This window comes from Passer domesticus, chromosome 8 (assembly GCF_036417665.1).
Source record: "Passer domesticus isolate bPasDom1 chromosome 8, bPasDom1.hap1, whole genome shotgun sequence".
NCBI classification, from domain to species: Eukaryota; Metazoa; Chordata; class Aves; order Passeriformes; family Passeridae; genus Passer; species Passer domesticus.
Window position 1 is genome coordinate 45,846,127 of NC_087481.1, and position 15,133 is coordinate 45,861,259.

The window sequence follows — 15,133 nt, forward strand, 5'->3', positions numbered from 1 at the left end:
TCAGGCAAAAAAGCAAGATTGCAAAAGTGAATTTTACCCTGTCCCCTTCATTTAAATGACAGTGCCACCAAAGCACAGGATCTGAACAAAGTAAGGTGCCACTAACAGCATAAGAAAATGAGGACTTGTCTCATTCTGCAAGAAACAACACAGCAGCCTCTGAAAAGCCTCAGATCCCCGGCAGAATTTGAATTTCTCGTCAGCAGGCGGGCTTGCCCGGTGTATAAACAGTGTCGCCGGCAGCCCGTGCTCTCCAGGGCAGCGTCCCGGCACCGTTAGGCTGCGGAGGAGCGGAACGGCCCCGCGGCTCCCGGTTGGAGCCGAACCGCCGGAGCCGCGCAGCGCTGCAGGCGGGCCGGGTAACGCCGGGGCAGCGCCCGGCCCGGGGCGCCCGGGGACGAGCTGGAAAGGCCAGGCAGAACTGGGCCGGACACTCCCGGCCAGCCCCCTCGGCCAACGCACAGCGGCACCACGTGCGGCTCCGACGGGAGGCCCGGCCGGAGCGGGGCGGGCTCCGGGGGTGCCCGGGGGGTCCCGGTAGCCCCCGCCGAGCCGAGCCCTGCCGCCCGCCCTGGCAGCGCGGCGCACGCCGGCAGCCGGGCCGCCCCGCTGGGCGGGCTCGGTGCCCGGCCCGGCCGCGCCCGCTCCTCTGCCGCGCCCCGCCCGTACCTGCAGTCCTGGGCCGCCTCTCTGCCCGCGGCCGCCGGCGTAACATGGCGGCGGGACATGGCGAAGGGAGGGCCCGGAGACGGCAGCCCCTCGCCGAGCGGTCGGGTCATGGCACGGGCGGCGCGGCGGGGCACGGGCGGCGCAGGGCAGCGGCGGCGGCCGCCGGCAGCATCGCCGGGAGCGCGGCTCGAACGCCCCACACGGCCGGAACGCCCGGCGCGGCCGCAGGTCACGGGCGGGAGCTAACGGGCTCGCTCTTCCTTCTTCAATGGGCGCGGGCGCCCATTGGCTGAGCGGCCGCAGCAGCTGCGCCTCCCATTGGGCTCTTTCCGCCGTGGGCAGCCGGATCGTGGCTGTGATTGGCTGCTGCGGAGCGCAAGGCGGGAGCGCCGTTCCGCGTCCGAGGGAGGAAGGGTTGTTTGGCGCCTTGGTCTCGTGCCGGTGCCCCGCCCGCTCTGCCGCGCTCTGATTGGTGCGCTCGGGGCAGGCCCCGCCCCCGCGCGAGGCCCCGCCCCCGCCGCTCCCGGTGTCCCCCCGGTGTCCTTTCGGTGTCCCGGGCGGGGACAGCCCACGGCCAGAAGCGTCCTGCGAGGAAAGCGCCACGGACCGCCGCCGAGCTGCAGGCGTGCGCCTTGCACTGCGTCTGGAAGGAGATGCGGGCTGCGCATCCCCCTCCGGAGCTGCGAGACAAGGCGGGGAGGATAAAAAGTTGGAATGGCGGTAACTGTTTCAAAATCACCACTAAACCCTGTGCCGTCCCGGCCTCAGCCTGCTGTGCAAGATTCCCTCTGTGCCTGCACTTCGCCCAGAAAAGGCACCCCGGGTGGAATCCCGTGTCCTGCACCACCACCAGCAAACATTTTGGACAAATTCTTGGACTAGGCAGCTGAAGAAGCAGACCTGCCAGCTTAGAGAATGCCAGTTCTGCTGGCTGTAATATTCTGTGTAAATTCACACAATTAGTCTGTAAAAACTAGCAGTATCAAAAGCTGCTTTAGCAGTTCAAAGCAGGCACTGCACAGATAGGAGGTATCCCTTTTACGTACGGATTGGGGTTTTGTTGGAGGCTTTGTTTAGCACTTTGCCTAAGAGTGGACATGACCAAAGCCACTGTTTTCCTGATGGTTTTCTTGGATTCAGAAACACCAGGAGAGAGCTGACCCAAATGAAAAGGAGTGACCCACTCCACGTGTCTCCTCACACACCGCACTCCTCCAGGCACTTCCACACTCAGCTCCCAGCCCGGGGTTGCCTCAGCTGCTCTTTGTTCCCTTCATCACCAATTTGCTGGGTGGTTTCGGCACAGCCACAAATTACTGCAGAGTTCAGATACAGACATTTATTTCTTGGCATTCCCGGTTTCCTTTCCTTCCGTCTTTCTGGAGAAAAGATTCCCTTTCTCACTAAATCCCAGATGTTATCCGATCAGATACTCCCCGCTGGGCGTTGCAGGAACCAATTTACACCTCCTGTACCAAGCAGACACTGATACCTTGACATGCAGCTCCTGGAGCAGAAGATTAAACTTGGCTTTAGGTAAACATCTGGAGAGAATATTTACGGTACCACTGTCAATTGCAGTAACAGTTTAACCCTCAGTGGAGAGGGTTTGTTTCTCAAGGTTGTGAAGCATTTGTGTTTTTCAGAGCCTGCTTCACTCAAGGAATTGAAATGTGGAACTCAAGTAGCACACCAGTTCCTTTTTTTGACAGGACAAAAAGCTGGCAGCACTGCACTGATGTGTCAAGGGGACACAGTGTGTACAAAATACCTGTCTGTACATGATAACTCTACTACATTAATACACACTTACTAATCAGTACCTAGTTTACTCACTTTAACTAACACTAATGATTCTCCTGACACACATACCCATTCCCACAATCATTTTCATGGAAAACTTCAAATCAGTCTAGGTCAATTAAATTCCATCTATCCTATTCCCTACCTTTTATTTATTCAAGTAGCTCAAAGTTGTGAGTTCCAGGTCTTTCAATATTTAAAGTTTCATTGGCAATAGCCATGCAACACACACAAAATTCCTTTGTCATGACTACAAGGAAAAATCTGGTTTATAGCTTAAGCAAATTAAAAATGGAAATGGCCTTCACCTGTGGCTTCTTCAGCAGACATCCATGATGTTAACATTCACCAAAGCTAATTCCTGTCCTTGATGCTCCCTTTCCATGGGGGCTGTCTCTGGGTAAACTTCCTCTTAATTGCTGATTTTTGTTTCTGTACAGATTAATGGTTCTTGACACAAAGGTCAAACACCCGAAGAAAAGATGAGGGACAATCCACTGCTAGCAGGCAATGAAAAGGGCTTTCCTTCAGATTATCACTGTTTCTCTGGCCTTTTCTCCACAACATGAACATGTTGCTCGCTGCATAACAAGCAACAAAAAATTTTGTTGGTAGGTTCAGTTAGCTAATCAAGCTGCCACACCTCTCTTATCTTCTTCCACTTACATGTTACGCTGTGACCAAGCTCTTTCAAAGATATTTCTTTTGCATAGATTGAGGGGATTCCCGAATCAGCCTTAAATATTATAATTCTTTCACAGAGTTCTGATGAAGCTAGGGACTGCTCAGCTTTCAGAACAATTAACAGGGAAATGCCTGCTGGGACAGGGGAATAAGAGTCACAGCTTCCATCAGAGGTAAGCAGACAGGGCATGTGACGTCTGGCCAAAATGAGGAAACACTGTTATATTTCAAAAGCTAGACATGCAATAACTCAGTAAACCCCCTTACACTGACTTTCTACTACTTTTAATCTAAGTTCCATGTCGGTGAGTGAACAAATGGAAGGCTATATATCAAAAGTGGCATGCACTAGCAAATCTTCTTTAAAGGGATTTTTATTTAGTAACCAGATAAGTCTGCAGGACCAGCCAATTCACCTAGAAGCAGGGAGCCACACAGCTGTTACTTCAGTGAGGAAAAGGCATCATCACAGCTTGGTGAGAGGGGAACAGGCTTTGTAAAAGCAGAAGAGAGTTAGATGTTAACAGGAAAAGGTGTTGCCACCTTGTCCAAGACCCATGGAGGAAGAAGCAAGATTCATAGGGAGACAAATTCACTGCAATAACTTGGACTTCTTCAGTAAATTACATGCTAAAAATTGGTTAAAACTAGCTCAAAAACTAGGTCTAGCATCATCAAAAGGAACCCAAAATATGGAACAATGATTTGAAAGCCAGTATTACATCCTTAGTGTTATGCAAGCAGCCCTCATGGGTTTTGACATGTGACTTGGAATCCACGAGCATGAGGGTGTGAAAACATAAAACATGTGACAGTGAGTGAGGAAAATAAGGTCTCCTTAAACTAAACTTCCCTTTTCATTAAGAATCACACTGAATCTTGTTACATTAATTTTTCTACAGGCATAGGTCAGCAAGTGTAGCACACATCTCATCTTCCCAGAGCCTTGTATGCTTTAGAGCACCCTCCCAGTCCAGCACTCCAGCCAGCTCCCCCACCCTGGCCCATATCAGACAGCAGGGATGAGTCCTAGCCTCTTCCTTGGATGTCTAAAGCCAAATCACTGCTAGAAATGCACAAAACTGGACAGCACAGGGTGTTAGCCAGAACCATTTCCACTTTAAAAAGATCAAGTATTGCTACAGTACACCACTAATTGCTCTCTGAATTCCCTCCAGAAATTCACAGCTCTCCCGAAGAACAAAGTGCAAACCCTTTCACCATAGGAGTCCCACTACAGCAGAAATATCTATCCTCATACCCACAGGACAAACCTGTGTTCACACAGGAGGAAGAGGGGGTTCCCTCACATACAGTTCAGATTTTATGTGGCCTGCAGAACATCTCTGGCAGAGCTGTTGCTGAACAGCCACTCTCCATCTGACAGTCTTGCAGTGCATAACTCACTGCAATTCTTTGTGCCATTCATCAATGCATTCCTGAGACCATTCCTCAAGATAACTTTTAACCCTGACTGTTTTCCAGTGCTCACCATCCCTCCTAAATTCACAACAGTTCAACAAACATACTCCACATAGTTTCAGGCCACTGTGTGGATTCTGGATGAAACATTTGAATGCCCTTGAACACTGGACAGGCTCCTGGAAAAAATTAGGCAATAAATCCTGTTCTTCTGGCAACATGCCCTCAGTAACTCACCTTAAGTACAAGTGAGCACAGGGGAGGTAGAGATGGCCAGGAACTGCTGCAATTGAGGTGCACAAACTGGTGCAAAAGACCTTCATGTCAATTTTCCAGGCTACAAGTCAAGACAGACAGGCACCTAAATGTACATGGCACATACACAAATAAGCAAATATACCTTGCCATGTTCTGCTCCACAGGGCCACACTGTTAGGGAATTCTGAGCTTGTAGCTTCAAAGTGGTTTCAGGTGTACTCATGCCAGTTGGAGTCGCACTTCATGGCGATTATATGTAAATACACTGGAGTGACCAACTCACAGGGTAATCAGGCAGCAAAATGCAGCACTGCATTTGAAGAAATGAACCTGCTTTTTGCAAATGTTGGATTAGCACGGCACAGTGACAACTAAGCTAAATTGGTAAATCAAATAGTAGAAGAACATAAGCACACTTAAATCTCAAGGTCACTTCACCTGTCAGAGAGAAAACTGAGGCAACACTTTATGGCAATTATTCTCCAACTATTGAATATTATCACTAGATCACTAGAAACATTCAGTATCTGCAGCTTGGCTAAAAAAGGAGAGATGGTTCCCCCATGTTCTACTTCATGTTTTCATCATTCTGAGCATTGCTAAAACAGGCTGTCTCCACTACAGCTTCCTGCTTCCAACCAAACCTTCCAGAGTGACACTGCAGAACAACCCTGGGACACCCTTAGGCCTTTTTCTCAGAGTCATACTTTTCACTTAATGATGAACTGTTGACTCTGGCATCTACATAAACACTCTGTGATGATCCAGAGGTCAAACCCCGAGCTAAGACAAACTGGCACAGTTTTAAAATAAGCGTTGGGAAATAGGAGTGACCTTCCAAAACACCCATTGGCATTTTAATCCTTAGAAACTTCATTTGTAGGTACAAGGTCAGTATTTGCAACAGGTTAGTTGAGTCTGATTATCTGAATATCATCTCTGATAAAGAAATGGTTTGGAGCTCAGCTATGCCTTTAATTTTATATTGTGCAACAGCCACAGTTTATAATTAACTTGTAATTATTAACATTTATTTATCTTGTTTATAAAAAAACCCCAAAACTCTTTAAAATCTGTTTTCATGTAATAGTCTAGAGGAAATTGAGGACTTTTTTAAATACACAAAACATGATGCAGTACAAACTCATCTAGAAAGCATTTCTTCTGTTAAAACTATGAGATGGTAGAGTTGAGTCACACAAAGCATGAATCATTTACAGCTTCATTAAATGGGACACAAAAATGTAAAGGTTATGACTGGGCAGGTATTCCTACACTTCCTTCAACTGTGCCAATGGAATTTCCCTTATTTCCTTCTTAGGAAAGAATTTACCTTTTAACAAGAAGAATATAATCAATCCAATCAATTAGTTTCATCCACGTTCCTTGTCAGTCAGAGCTCATTGCTCTCTGCCCTCTGCTAAAGGCTGTCACTTCCTCAGCTCTCCTTTGTGGTACTGTAAGCACACCTTTCCCATTTCCATCAAAGCAGTTTTTCCTGGTTTATTAAATAGATCTTTTTGCTAATCCAGATTGTTTTGACTGTAATGAGCATGCGTGTGTAGAAACAAAATCTTCCTGCATTTTCCCACCAATAGCTCCAGCTCATATGGGCTTTCAATTAACTGAGTTTCTGTAAGTTAATTCACTTTGCCTTAGCTGGGTTGATCCTGCAAGAAACATTTGTCTCAAATGGTCTCTCCATGTTCCCTCTCCCTGCCAGCCAAACCCACCAAGAGGATCAGGGTGTACATTTGCAGTACATGCCTGCTGTTCCTACATTTCTGCCCTCAGAGCGAGCAGCTGTGGCTTTTCAAAGGGAAGGAAGCAAAGCCATCTTCTTGACAGACAAGGAATGCTTTTTTCACTTTCATACACTCAAAAAAGCTTGATTGCTTCATTGTCATTTGTAACTGTTCTGGTTTTGTTTCTTAAGCAGCTCTGCAGACAAGGCTGGCTGTGCTTGGCACTGGTCAAACACAGTGACCTTTTGCTTTTAACTTGGGGACTGGAAAAACATCCCCGAGCAAAAGTCTTTGGTGGCAGTTTGGTCCCTGAAAATGGGCTCTGCTGCAAAAACATCCCACCTGCAACACTTCCAGCCTCCTCTTCACCATGCTGGGCTTAGCAGCACACCACCAGACATCTTTACAGCCCTGTGGTGAGGGACTGAAAACTCCAAATAACCCCAAGGCAATGAAAAGTTTATATATTTCAACAGAACCAGTTCCCTGCCCTGCTGCGTTACAGGGTGTGAGGCGGAAGGCACAAGCCAGCCAAGAGAGAAGGATGGGATTTGCTTTTTCCCCAGCAGCAATAGCACTAAACCCCAGCCTTCTGCAAAGCCAAGACAAATTGGAGATTTAATTACCACATCCCACATTCCACAAAGAAAGCAGGTACTGTTCTAAAGGGCGTTTTGATTTATTCCTGGTATCTATAACACAAACTAATGTTTGGCATCAGAAACCAGACAGACTGAAATGAAAAATAAGAAACAGGAAAAGAGTGGCAGTGGTTAACTAGTAGAACAAATTATCAGGGGAAATGTTGGTTTTCTCATTTCCCAATGTCTTCAGAGCTGTCTTTTTTGGAAAAAATATGTACTTTAGTTCAGCATAAATCAGTGGCCTGATGTCAAGAGAAACAGGAAGAAATTGCAAGGTCTGTGAAAGATAGGAGGTCACTCAATGGGGTCTAATGGTCTCTGCCTGTTCTGCAGAGCTGAACTCCAGAACAGGAAATAAAGGATTTCTTTTGCATCCACATGCACACACGTCCTGCACCCGCAGGGCTCCCACCGGCAGCTGGTGTTTGGTCCCACACGGGGTGTTCCCTGCTGAGCACTGCACCCACACTGCTGCTTGCTCAGAGCCAGCTTGTGCCACATGTAATTCCCAGCCCTTCAGGTTTTCTCATTCCAGGGTACAAAACAAATTCAGGTCTTTGTCCCTTCTGCTCCACTCACAAAACAGATCCTGGGTGTCCTACGCACATTATCTCTCTTTACTATCCCATTATCCCTTTTGGGACAATACAAGTTTTGTGTAGTTTCTCCTATACTTTGACAATGAACCCACAAGTACCTGTCACTTTTTGGGGCCCCACTTAGATCACCACACCAAGAATGTTTCATTTAGCAGAAAAATACTGTCATTGCCTCTTGTTTTCCACTAGAATCAGTAAGGTGCTTTTACAGAGCAAATCCTGACTAGTAACTCCCACACCCCTCCAGCTGTTCTCTGATCTCTCAGCCCCTGGGACAAGGTAAACAGGCAGCACTGCACACACAGGCAGCTTGGGAAAGGTCTGGACAGCCTTGTGACAAACCCGTGTTTTGTTTCCTGAATCCCAGCATGCTTAACATCCACATTCCTCCACAGCCCCTGTAGCAATCTTTCCAGCTCGGGTTAAGCTTCCGTTATGCTTGACTGTTATCAGTCTCTTTGAGACCACAGGATTTCTCAAGATGTCTTAGCAAAATACTCTCATCACAAAAATTGTTACAACTTCATCCAGTTCAATTATTCTATACAAATTTAGGCAACAAATCTGAGTTTTTACCTAGAAAAATCAAATGCCTTCTGTACTAAAGGACAATTTTGTCTCATATCACTCCTTTATATCTGCTAGCCCATCTCCCAGAAAGTTTGCCACTGGGAAGGGATTTGTGTTAGCAGAATCTCTGCTCACCTCCTGCCCACCAACACCAGTATTGCTGAATAACTATGGTCACCATGTCATAGGAAAACAGAGGCCAAATACTTCTACAGACCACATCACAATTCATCTACTAAGCAGTAAAAAAGTACCAGTCTTAAATATCTCCCACCTGACCCTGCTACATTCTCCCTGGACTCTCCTAGCAGGAGCAACTGGAGCAGGTTGATTTTTACCTCATCTCCCAAGCAAGTTCTGGCTTTTTCCTTCCTTATCTTTATGCTTTATCAGTGCCCTGAGCAATACCTGCAGACATTCCCTCATCCCCACATATTCCTGCAGTTCTTTCTTCACACTCCATTTAGATGAGACTTCTGAGGACAAAACCAGTCATATTTTCCTTTCCCTCCCTCCCACATTGGTGGTCATTACAAGGTGGGATGAGGCAGGACTCAGCCTGAGGAGCTCATATGGAGACCATCTCTGACAAATGCCTTCCTCCCACACAATTTTCACCTTTGAGGACAGGGGTTTTACTTTATTCACCTCTGTCAGTGTACAGACACCTGCAGAGTGCTTCAGTTCATGCTGTCCTGCTGTATACTTCAGGATAGCCCCTGCCTCTCATGAGGGACCTGAATATTGATCCTCGTGCTATTTACAAGACACATAAATTACACAGGTTCTTTTTCCAGATTAAGTACAGGTGGCCCTATATTCACTTTAGTCAAAACCAGTGGTTTATGCCTCAAATTCATGTCACAGGCATCACACCATGCTTAAGAGCCCCTTAGCATCCCTACATACCACCTGCCCCTAATGGAAACTGCCTTGTGATGGCCAATGCACCCGGGGCATTTAACACAACACTGGGCAGGACATCTCCAGCTCACCCACAATTGATAATATATTTCAAGTTTTAAGTATAAGGGGTTACAATAAAAATATTAAATAGAAGCAAGATGTTACAGTGCTGTGCAATTTGGTAGCAACTGCTTGTGCTCCCTCTCTCAAAGGTCCTGTGAGGCACAGGCAGCTTTACAGGGGTAACCAGTCTGCAACAACTCCTCCATACACTTCCACAGTGGGATTTCAATTCCCCTTCTGCATGCAATTCAATAGCAGCAACATTTCCCATTCCAGGTCCCTCCTCTTCTTTTTCACTGGGCTCTTATATAATACTTTTTTTTTTGCCACTTATCTGTTTCATGTTTTTCATGGAATATACTCCGCAATCAACTTGTTTAAGTTTTTTCTCCCCTCATACTGTTCATCCAAATTTTCCTCCTTGGTCCAGTATTGCCAACATGCCCCTTGTGCAGATCTTTATTTGGGGTGGGAGGCAGTGATCTGCTCAATATTCCTGACAATGGGTGGGCCAGTTTTTTGTGTTGTTCCGTTGTTCCAGGCCAATTTGAATTTTGAATCCTTTTCTGCACACCTCACAAATCAATCCCTCAGCAGGAATCCTTTCTGAATCCCTTTGTGCCATGATTGACACAATGTGTTGACATGTCAGGCAATACTGTCAATGTTTCACCTTTATCTTTCCACATTTGGCACACAAACTTTCTCTTCCCATGCTGACTCTTGAGATGTTCAGTCAGTCACAGGATCCATCCTGTCTGGCTCCCACAACATGGACATGATGGATTTTTGTCCAGGACCTTTACCACCAGTGTGTCCTGCAGTGGGAGCTCTGTGGTGTCACACAGGGCAGGTGACACAGGCAGTGAAGGAATGAGCACCAGGGCCTCCAGGGCAAGAGCCTCTCACCATCACTGCCTCTCTCTTTTCCAGGCTGATGCTGATGCCCCTGATAACTCTGGAGTTTGGTATCTGGTACCCCTGGGGGTACCCAGGGGAAAGGATGGTAACCATCACTGTCTACCACCGTGAGGGGTGCAGGGGGCCACAGCTGGCCTCAAAGCAGCAGGGATTTCCTGCAGGCCAACAAAACAGCCAGAAACAGGTAAGAAAAATAAAGCAGTGGATGTAAGTGGTCACAAAGACACTGGTCCAAAATAACTTTAGATGACTCAGTAAGAGTACCTCCATTTTACACCTTTCCAGTGCTGCCAGGTTCCCTAGAGATCCATGTTAGGAGGGAACCCAGTGCATCACCCAGACCTGAGGCAGAATCAGCCATACCTGCACCATTCCCAGCCACTCCTTACCTATACTAAACAACCTGAGCACCCCACTGCTTTTGCAAAGGACAGAGCTTTCCTGGGAATAAGGGCTGTGCTGGAGAAACTTCTAGGGGCTCAGGGAACTGGACAAGCTCATCACACACCCCCCAGCATCAAGCCCATGCACTACTTACTTCTTTTCACCTTGCAAGTTTGCCCTGGCTGCAGCAGAGCTTGGGGAAAGCACAACTGAAATGAAGAAAAATCACTACCTTGGCCATGTAGTGGCAAACTGCCATTCTTCAAAGTTATTTTCATCTCTGGCGGGTCACTGAGTCTGTCAGAAGTTAATCAGCATTTCCAGACCAGGCTGTGCAGTGTGAGAGACACCTCTGGCAGCAAGGACGGGAGTGTGCAGCCCTCTAGTGCCCACTGCCAGCCACGGTACTGCCACAGTGCCACAGCAGAGCTGCACAGCTTTCCATCTCTGCCGTGAGGACTTGTCCCTCCTGAATCCGCTCCTCACAGGCAGCAGGTCACAGGCGTTGCACCCTGAGGCCCAGGGCACATTAAATTAAAATTAAAAAAAAAAAAAATTGGCTTTCAGCTGCCTTCAATTACAGGGTCAGCCCAGAAGCTCTCTTGTCCTGTATTTTCCAGCTCCTTCCTGCCACAAACCTTCCCTCAGCATGCAGGGCTGGCACATCTGCATCTGTACTGAAGGGTAACATTCCCATCAAGCCATATTTTTTCTGATGCCCCTAACTTAGCCATGAGTGCAGAACAATTCCCCTTGGACTGGGGCACAGCTCTGACTTGGGATGCAAACCCACACTTTCTTGGGGTCTCTGCTACACTGTCACAGCTACTGCACTTGAACACCTTGCACACGATCCAGCTGCCCTGTTTCCTCTGGCACTAGCTCCTCACTCACCCCAAAGGGGCCCAAAGCTGGGCTGGCAGCCAAGGTGGCATCAGGGTTGCAGCCCCCGTGCCAGGTCAGCCCTTCTCCACCCACACAGCAGCTGTCTCCACCCCTCCTTAGGGTCCCTGCTGGCTTTTATGGGCTTTTTCCCTTTGTATCCTTGCCTACCTCTGACTTCTGTGCCTGGCAACTGCCTGAAGACAGCAGAGTGCAGCTCTGGGAGACACCCAGCTATTCCCCAGAACCACACCATGCTGCTGGGTTTGCTTACCATGACCTTTATTTGCTGACAGTTCCCCTCAGTCTGCTCTTACCACCTCCCAGTGTTGGGTCCTAATGATGCCAAGAGCCCATCCCAAATGCTCTCCAGGTGCTAATGAATCCACCTTCCCTTTCTGCTGCAGACCTGGGGCCACAGCCCTGGGCAGCCTGGCTTAAGGGCCACTTTGTGGGACAGTGGTTGCTCTGGCTGCCACAGCTGATGGTCACACAGCTCTTGGCAGACACAAACACCTTTCCTCACCTCACTGATTTCACATAGAAGTAACATTTTTTGTGTGTGGTGCTGAGGGCTTGGTTTAGCTACCTGGACACCTGAGACAGCCCAGGGGGTTGGCAGAGATATCAGAGTACCCCAGCAGGCCTGTGTCCTTCTGCAAGCCATGCCAGGCAGATGTAGTAAGCCCATCCTTGCTATAGCAAACCCATTTCCAGATCAATGCTTTCCTACATTCACATCTAGAGAAAAGCATTTGTTGTCAAGTGCCACCTCCTCCCCACCAGCCAGGACATCTCCCTGGAAAACTCGCTTTGGAGCCCCTTGGGCTGGCCTGTGGGGAGCAGAGCACAGCTGCTGCCAGCTCGGGTGGGTTTAGCCCCCGTATTTAACGGGCTGGGGCAGAAACAGGCGCCTGTGCCAGGATATGGATCCCTCCAGAGGCAGCCCTAGCAGCTCTTCCCAGGACACCCGCTCTGCTCCCCCTCAGGTGCTCTCCCAGCAGCCTTCATTTGCCGGAAAGCTTAAAAAGGCCCAAGTTTGTTGTGTTTTCCTTCCCCGCACAGATGATTCACCGCACTCCTCTGTAAGCAGTGGGTGGATCCCAGCTGGATTTCCGGGAGCAGCACAGCGCCGATTCCGGGCTCCGGGAGCAGCAGCTCCGCGCCTCCTTCTCCACATCCTCCGTGTCCGCAAGTGCAGGAGCGAACCCGTGCTTCACGCACACCTGCAAAGCACTTACGGGGCCTGGAGGGCGAAGGGAGCTCCAGAGGGCCCTGGGCCGGGTCGCCGGCTGCAGGGGATCTGCCGGGCACCGGGCACCCCTCGCTGCCGGGCACCCCTGGCCTCTGCAGGCTCCTCTGCCCCGAGCAGGAGCGCAGCCCCGGGCAGCCCCATCTGAGCACCCCGGAGCTGGCTGAGCAAAGCTCGATGCTAAGAGTTAACTGCTCTCGCCTCCCACTGTGCCCTAGTTACGGCGTCTGCAAAGAGAAGTGCTGGCAAAGCTCGAAATCTTTTTTTTTTTTTTTTTTTTTTCCCAAGGGACTAATTGCAAGGCTAGCTGAAAGGAATTACTTAGGGAAGAACTGACATTTCCCTTGGTATTCCTCATCGCGCATTTGTGGGCATGGAGCATTGTGGGGATCAGCATGATGCTTGAAAGCTTTCCCTTACGTGTAACGCCGTCCCTAGCCCAAAAATACCCTGCAAAACTCCATCTCCTCTCAGATGAGACCTGGGGCAGGCAGGAGCATCCCTGCCAGGAGGGCTGGTAGGGGCTGGGGCCACCTAGCCACTGTCGCAGCACAGGGGCAGTGCCCTCCCTCCCTCCCTGTGCCCCAGCGCCGGGTGCTGCCGGGGGCTCTGGGAGCCCCGGGAAACGCCGGGATTTCAGCCACTAGAGGGAGGAAAGGGAGGCTGGACATCGCCGAGATGGTGCACAGGGCTCCAGCACTGCGCAACGCATCTCAGATCCGGACACAGACGCTGAGATCTCACCCTGAGGTACCTCCCTGAGCTGGGACCCATCCCAGCACCTATCCTGCTCTAGCCATGCACAGCACCTGACTCTGGCAGAGGTCTTTTCAAGCAGGAATGTGACTTTGCACATCAGGGAAATTTAAACCTTGAGAAAATATCAACCTGGGTGCAAAGCATAGGGAGAAGCTCCCCCCAAGATTATTCTGAAGGGAAATAAACACCAAGTTCTTAGACACCGTTTTGTGGCACTTTAATTCCTGGTGAAGCTTTTTCTGCCCTGTGACCTTCTGGGTGAATCCTCTGCCCCTGCCAGTTCCCACCACCAGTAGGTAACTCCTGCAGCCTTTCCCCCAGCCCCTCTTTCACCCCTGCCAAAAACTCAAGCTTCTGCAGGTGCTGGGTAAGCATTTGGGATGCTCCCAATCCTCCATCCTTCTTGCATGCTGCTCCTCTCCTAGTCTAAATCCCAGGAGCAGACTCTCATCTCAAATCCTGACCATTTGCTAATGGAAAGCTGGGATGGAGGACCAGCCCCAGTCTCACTCTTTCAGGAGATGCTGAAAGGCAACACCCCACTTTGCCATTTCTGGGAAGAGGCTCAGCTTTCTTGCAGCCTCACTTGCCTTCACTCTCGCTTCTGCTCACCACAGAGCTTTCCCCCCCCGGGGAAGCCTTCCTGCCTTCTGATGGAAACCTGCCAAAGTCGGCAGTGGATGCTGCCTGGCTTCTGGCTGAGTGTGACCGGCCGGGGAGGCTCTGTCCTGGGGAAAAGGATGTGGCCATTCCTGTAAGCCACCCCTGACACCCCACACAGAGGTGGTGGGAAGGGGGTTCAGCTGGAATTCATCCAGATGCAAATGCCTTCCAAGGAGTGACTCAGCGCTGTGGTTTTCCTCCCTTCCTTGCCAGCAAATTTGATTCCCAAATTGCTTCAGGGCTGCTGGAAGGCAGGGCTGCTGTGCCAGCAATGCATCAAGGGGCACCCCTGCCTCCCCATGCCCTCATCTCCTCAGCCTTCCTCCATCTCCCAGTCTTCTTCAGCCCCAGCCACTCGTTTTGCTCCCTCTGCAAAGCTACATGGAAAAGGGGAAGGCTGCCAGCATCCATGGATGAGGGCTGGAGGGGAAACAGGAACGTTGAGGGAAAAACGCCCCAAGAAACTCCCTTTCCCCCTGGCCATGCTTGCACTGGGTCTGCCAGCACTGAGGGGACTGGTGTATGCTGGCAATCACACTTAGTAGGGATCTGCATGGGGTTGTGCTGCTTTCAGGGTCTCTTTGGGTGAAGAAGGAGTTGCTCCAGAGAGGTAAATGCCATCTCTGGTGGTCACACCAGCTGAAACCTCTGTGCATTTCCCCTGTTCATTTCCATTCATGAAATCTCACCAGATTTCTATCCAGGTGGCCAGACAGCAGGAGGTCTCAAAGGATGCAAAACTATGGCATAAGCTAAAAACAGACAGGCAGGTGGAGTGGGAGCCCAAGCTCAGAGCAACACAGCCTGAGCAGAACCCTGGCTGCATACAAAAAGCCCTGCTGGGGAGAGAGGCAGAGCAGGTCCCCTTGGCAGGAAAATACCCACTGCTGGCCAGGCCTTTGCAGGGGG

General features: G+C 49.7%; 1 protein-coding gene and 1 long non-coding RNA gene across 5 annotated transcripts in view; both read right to left on the reverse strand.

The window, feature by feature from the left end:
* The window catches only part of SLF2 (SMC5-SMC6 complex localization factor 2), a 64,753-nt gene that overhangs the window by 28,361 nt on the left and 21,259 nt on the right, over positions 1-15,133 (reverse strand). For 2 of the 4 annotated variants that reach the window (XM_064431131.1, XM_064431134.1), the window contains exon 1: positions 670-933. The exons of the other annotated variants lie outside the window; for them this stretch is intronic. In XM_064431131.1, coding sequence (XP_064287201.1) covers positions 670-779 — 110 coding nt within the window. In that variant the 5' untranslated portion in view covers positions 780-933. Of the gene's footprint in view, positions 1-669; positions 934-15,133 lie in introns of those variants that run through there. 4 annotated transcript variants of the gene reach the window in all.
* On the reverse strand, positions 1,922-8,585 carry LOC135306735 (uncharacterized). The gene is made up of 3 exons (XR_010367516.1): positions 8,401-8,585; positions 2,781-3,053; positions 1,922-2,176 (listed from the first exon to the last, which is right to left on the reverse strand). It is a non-coding gene; the product is annotated as an uncharacterized LOC135306735 (long non-coding RNA).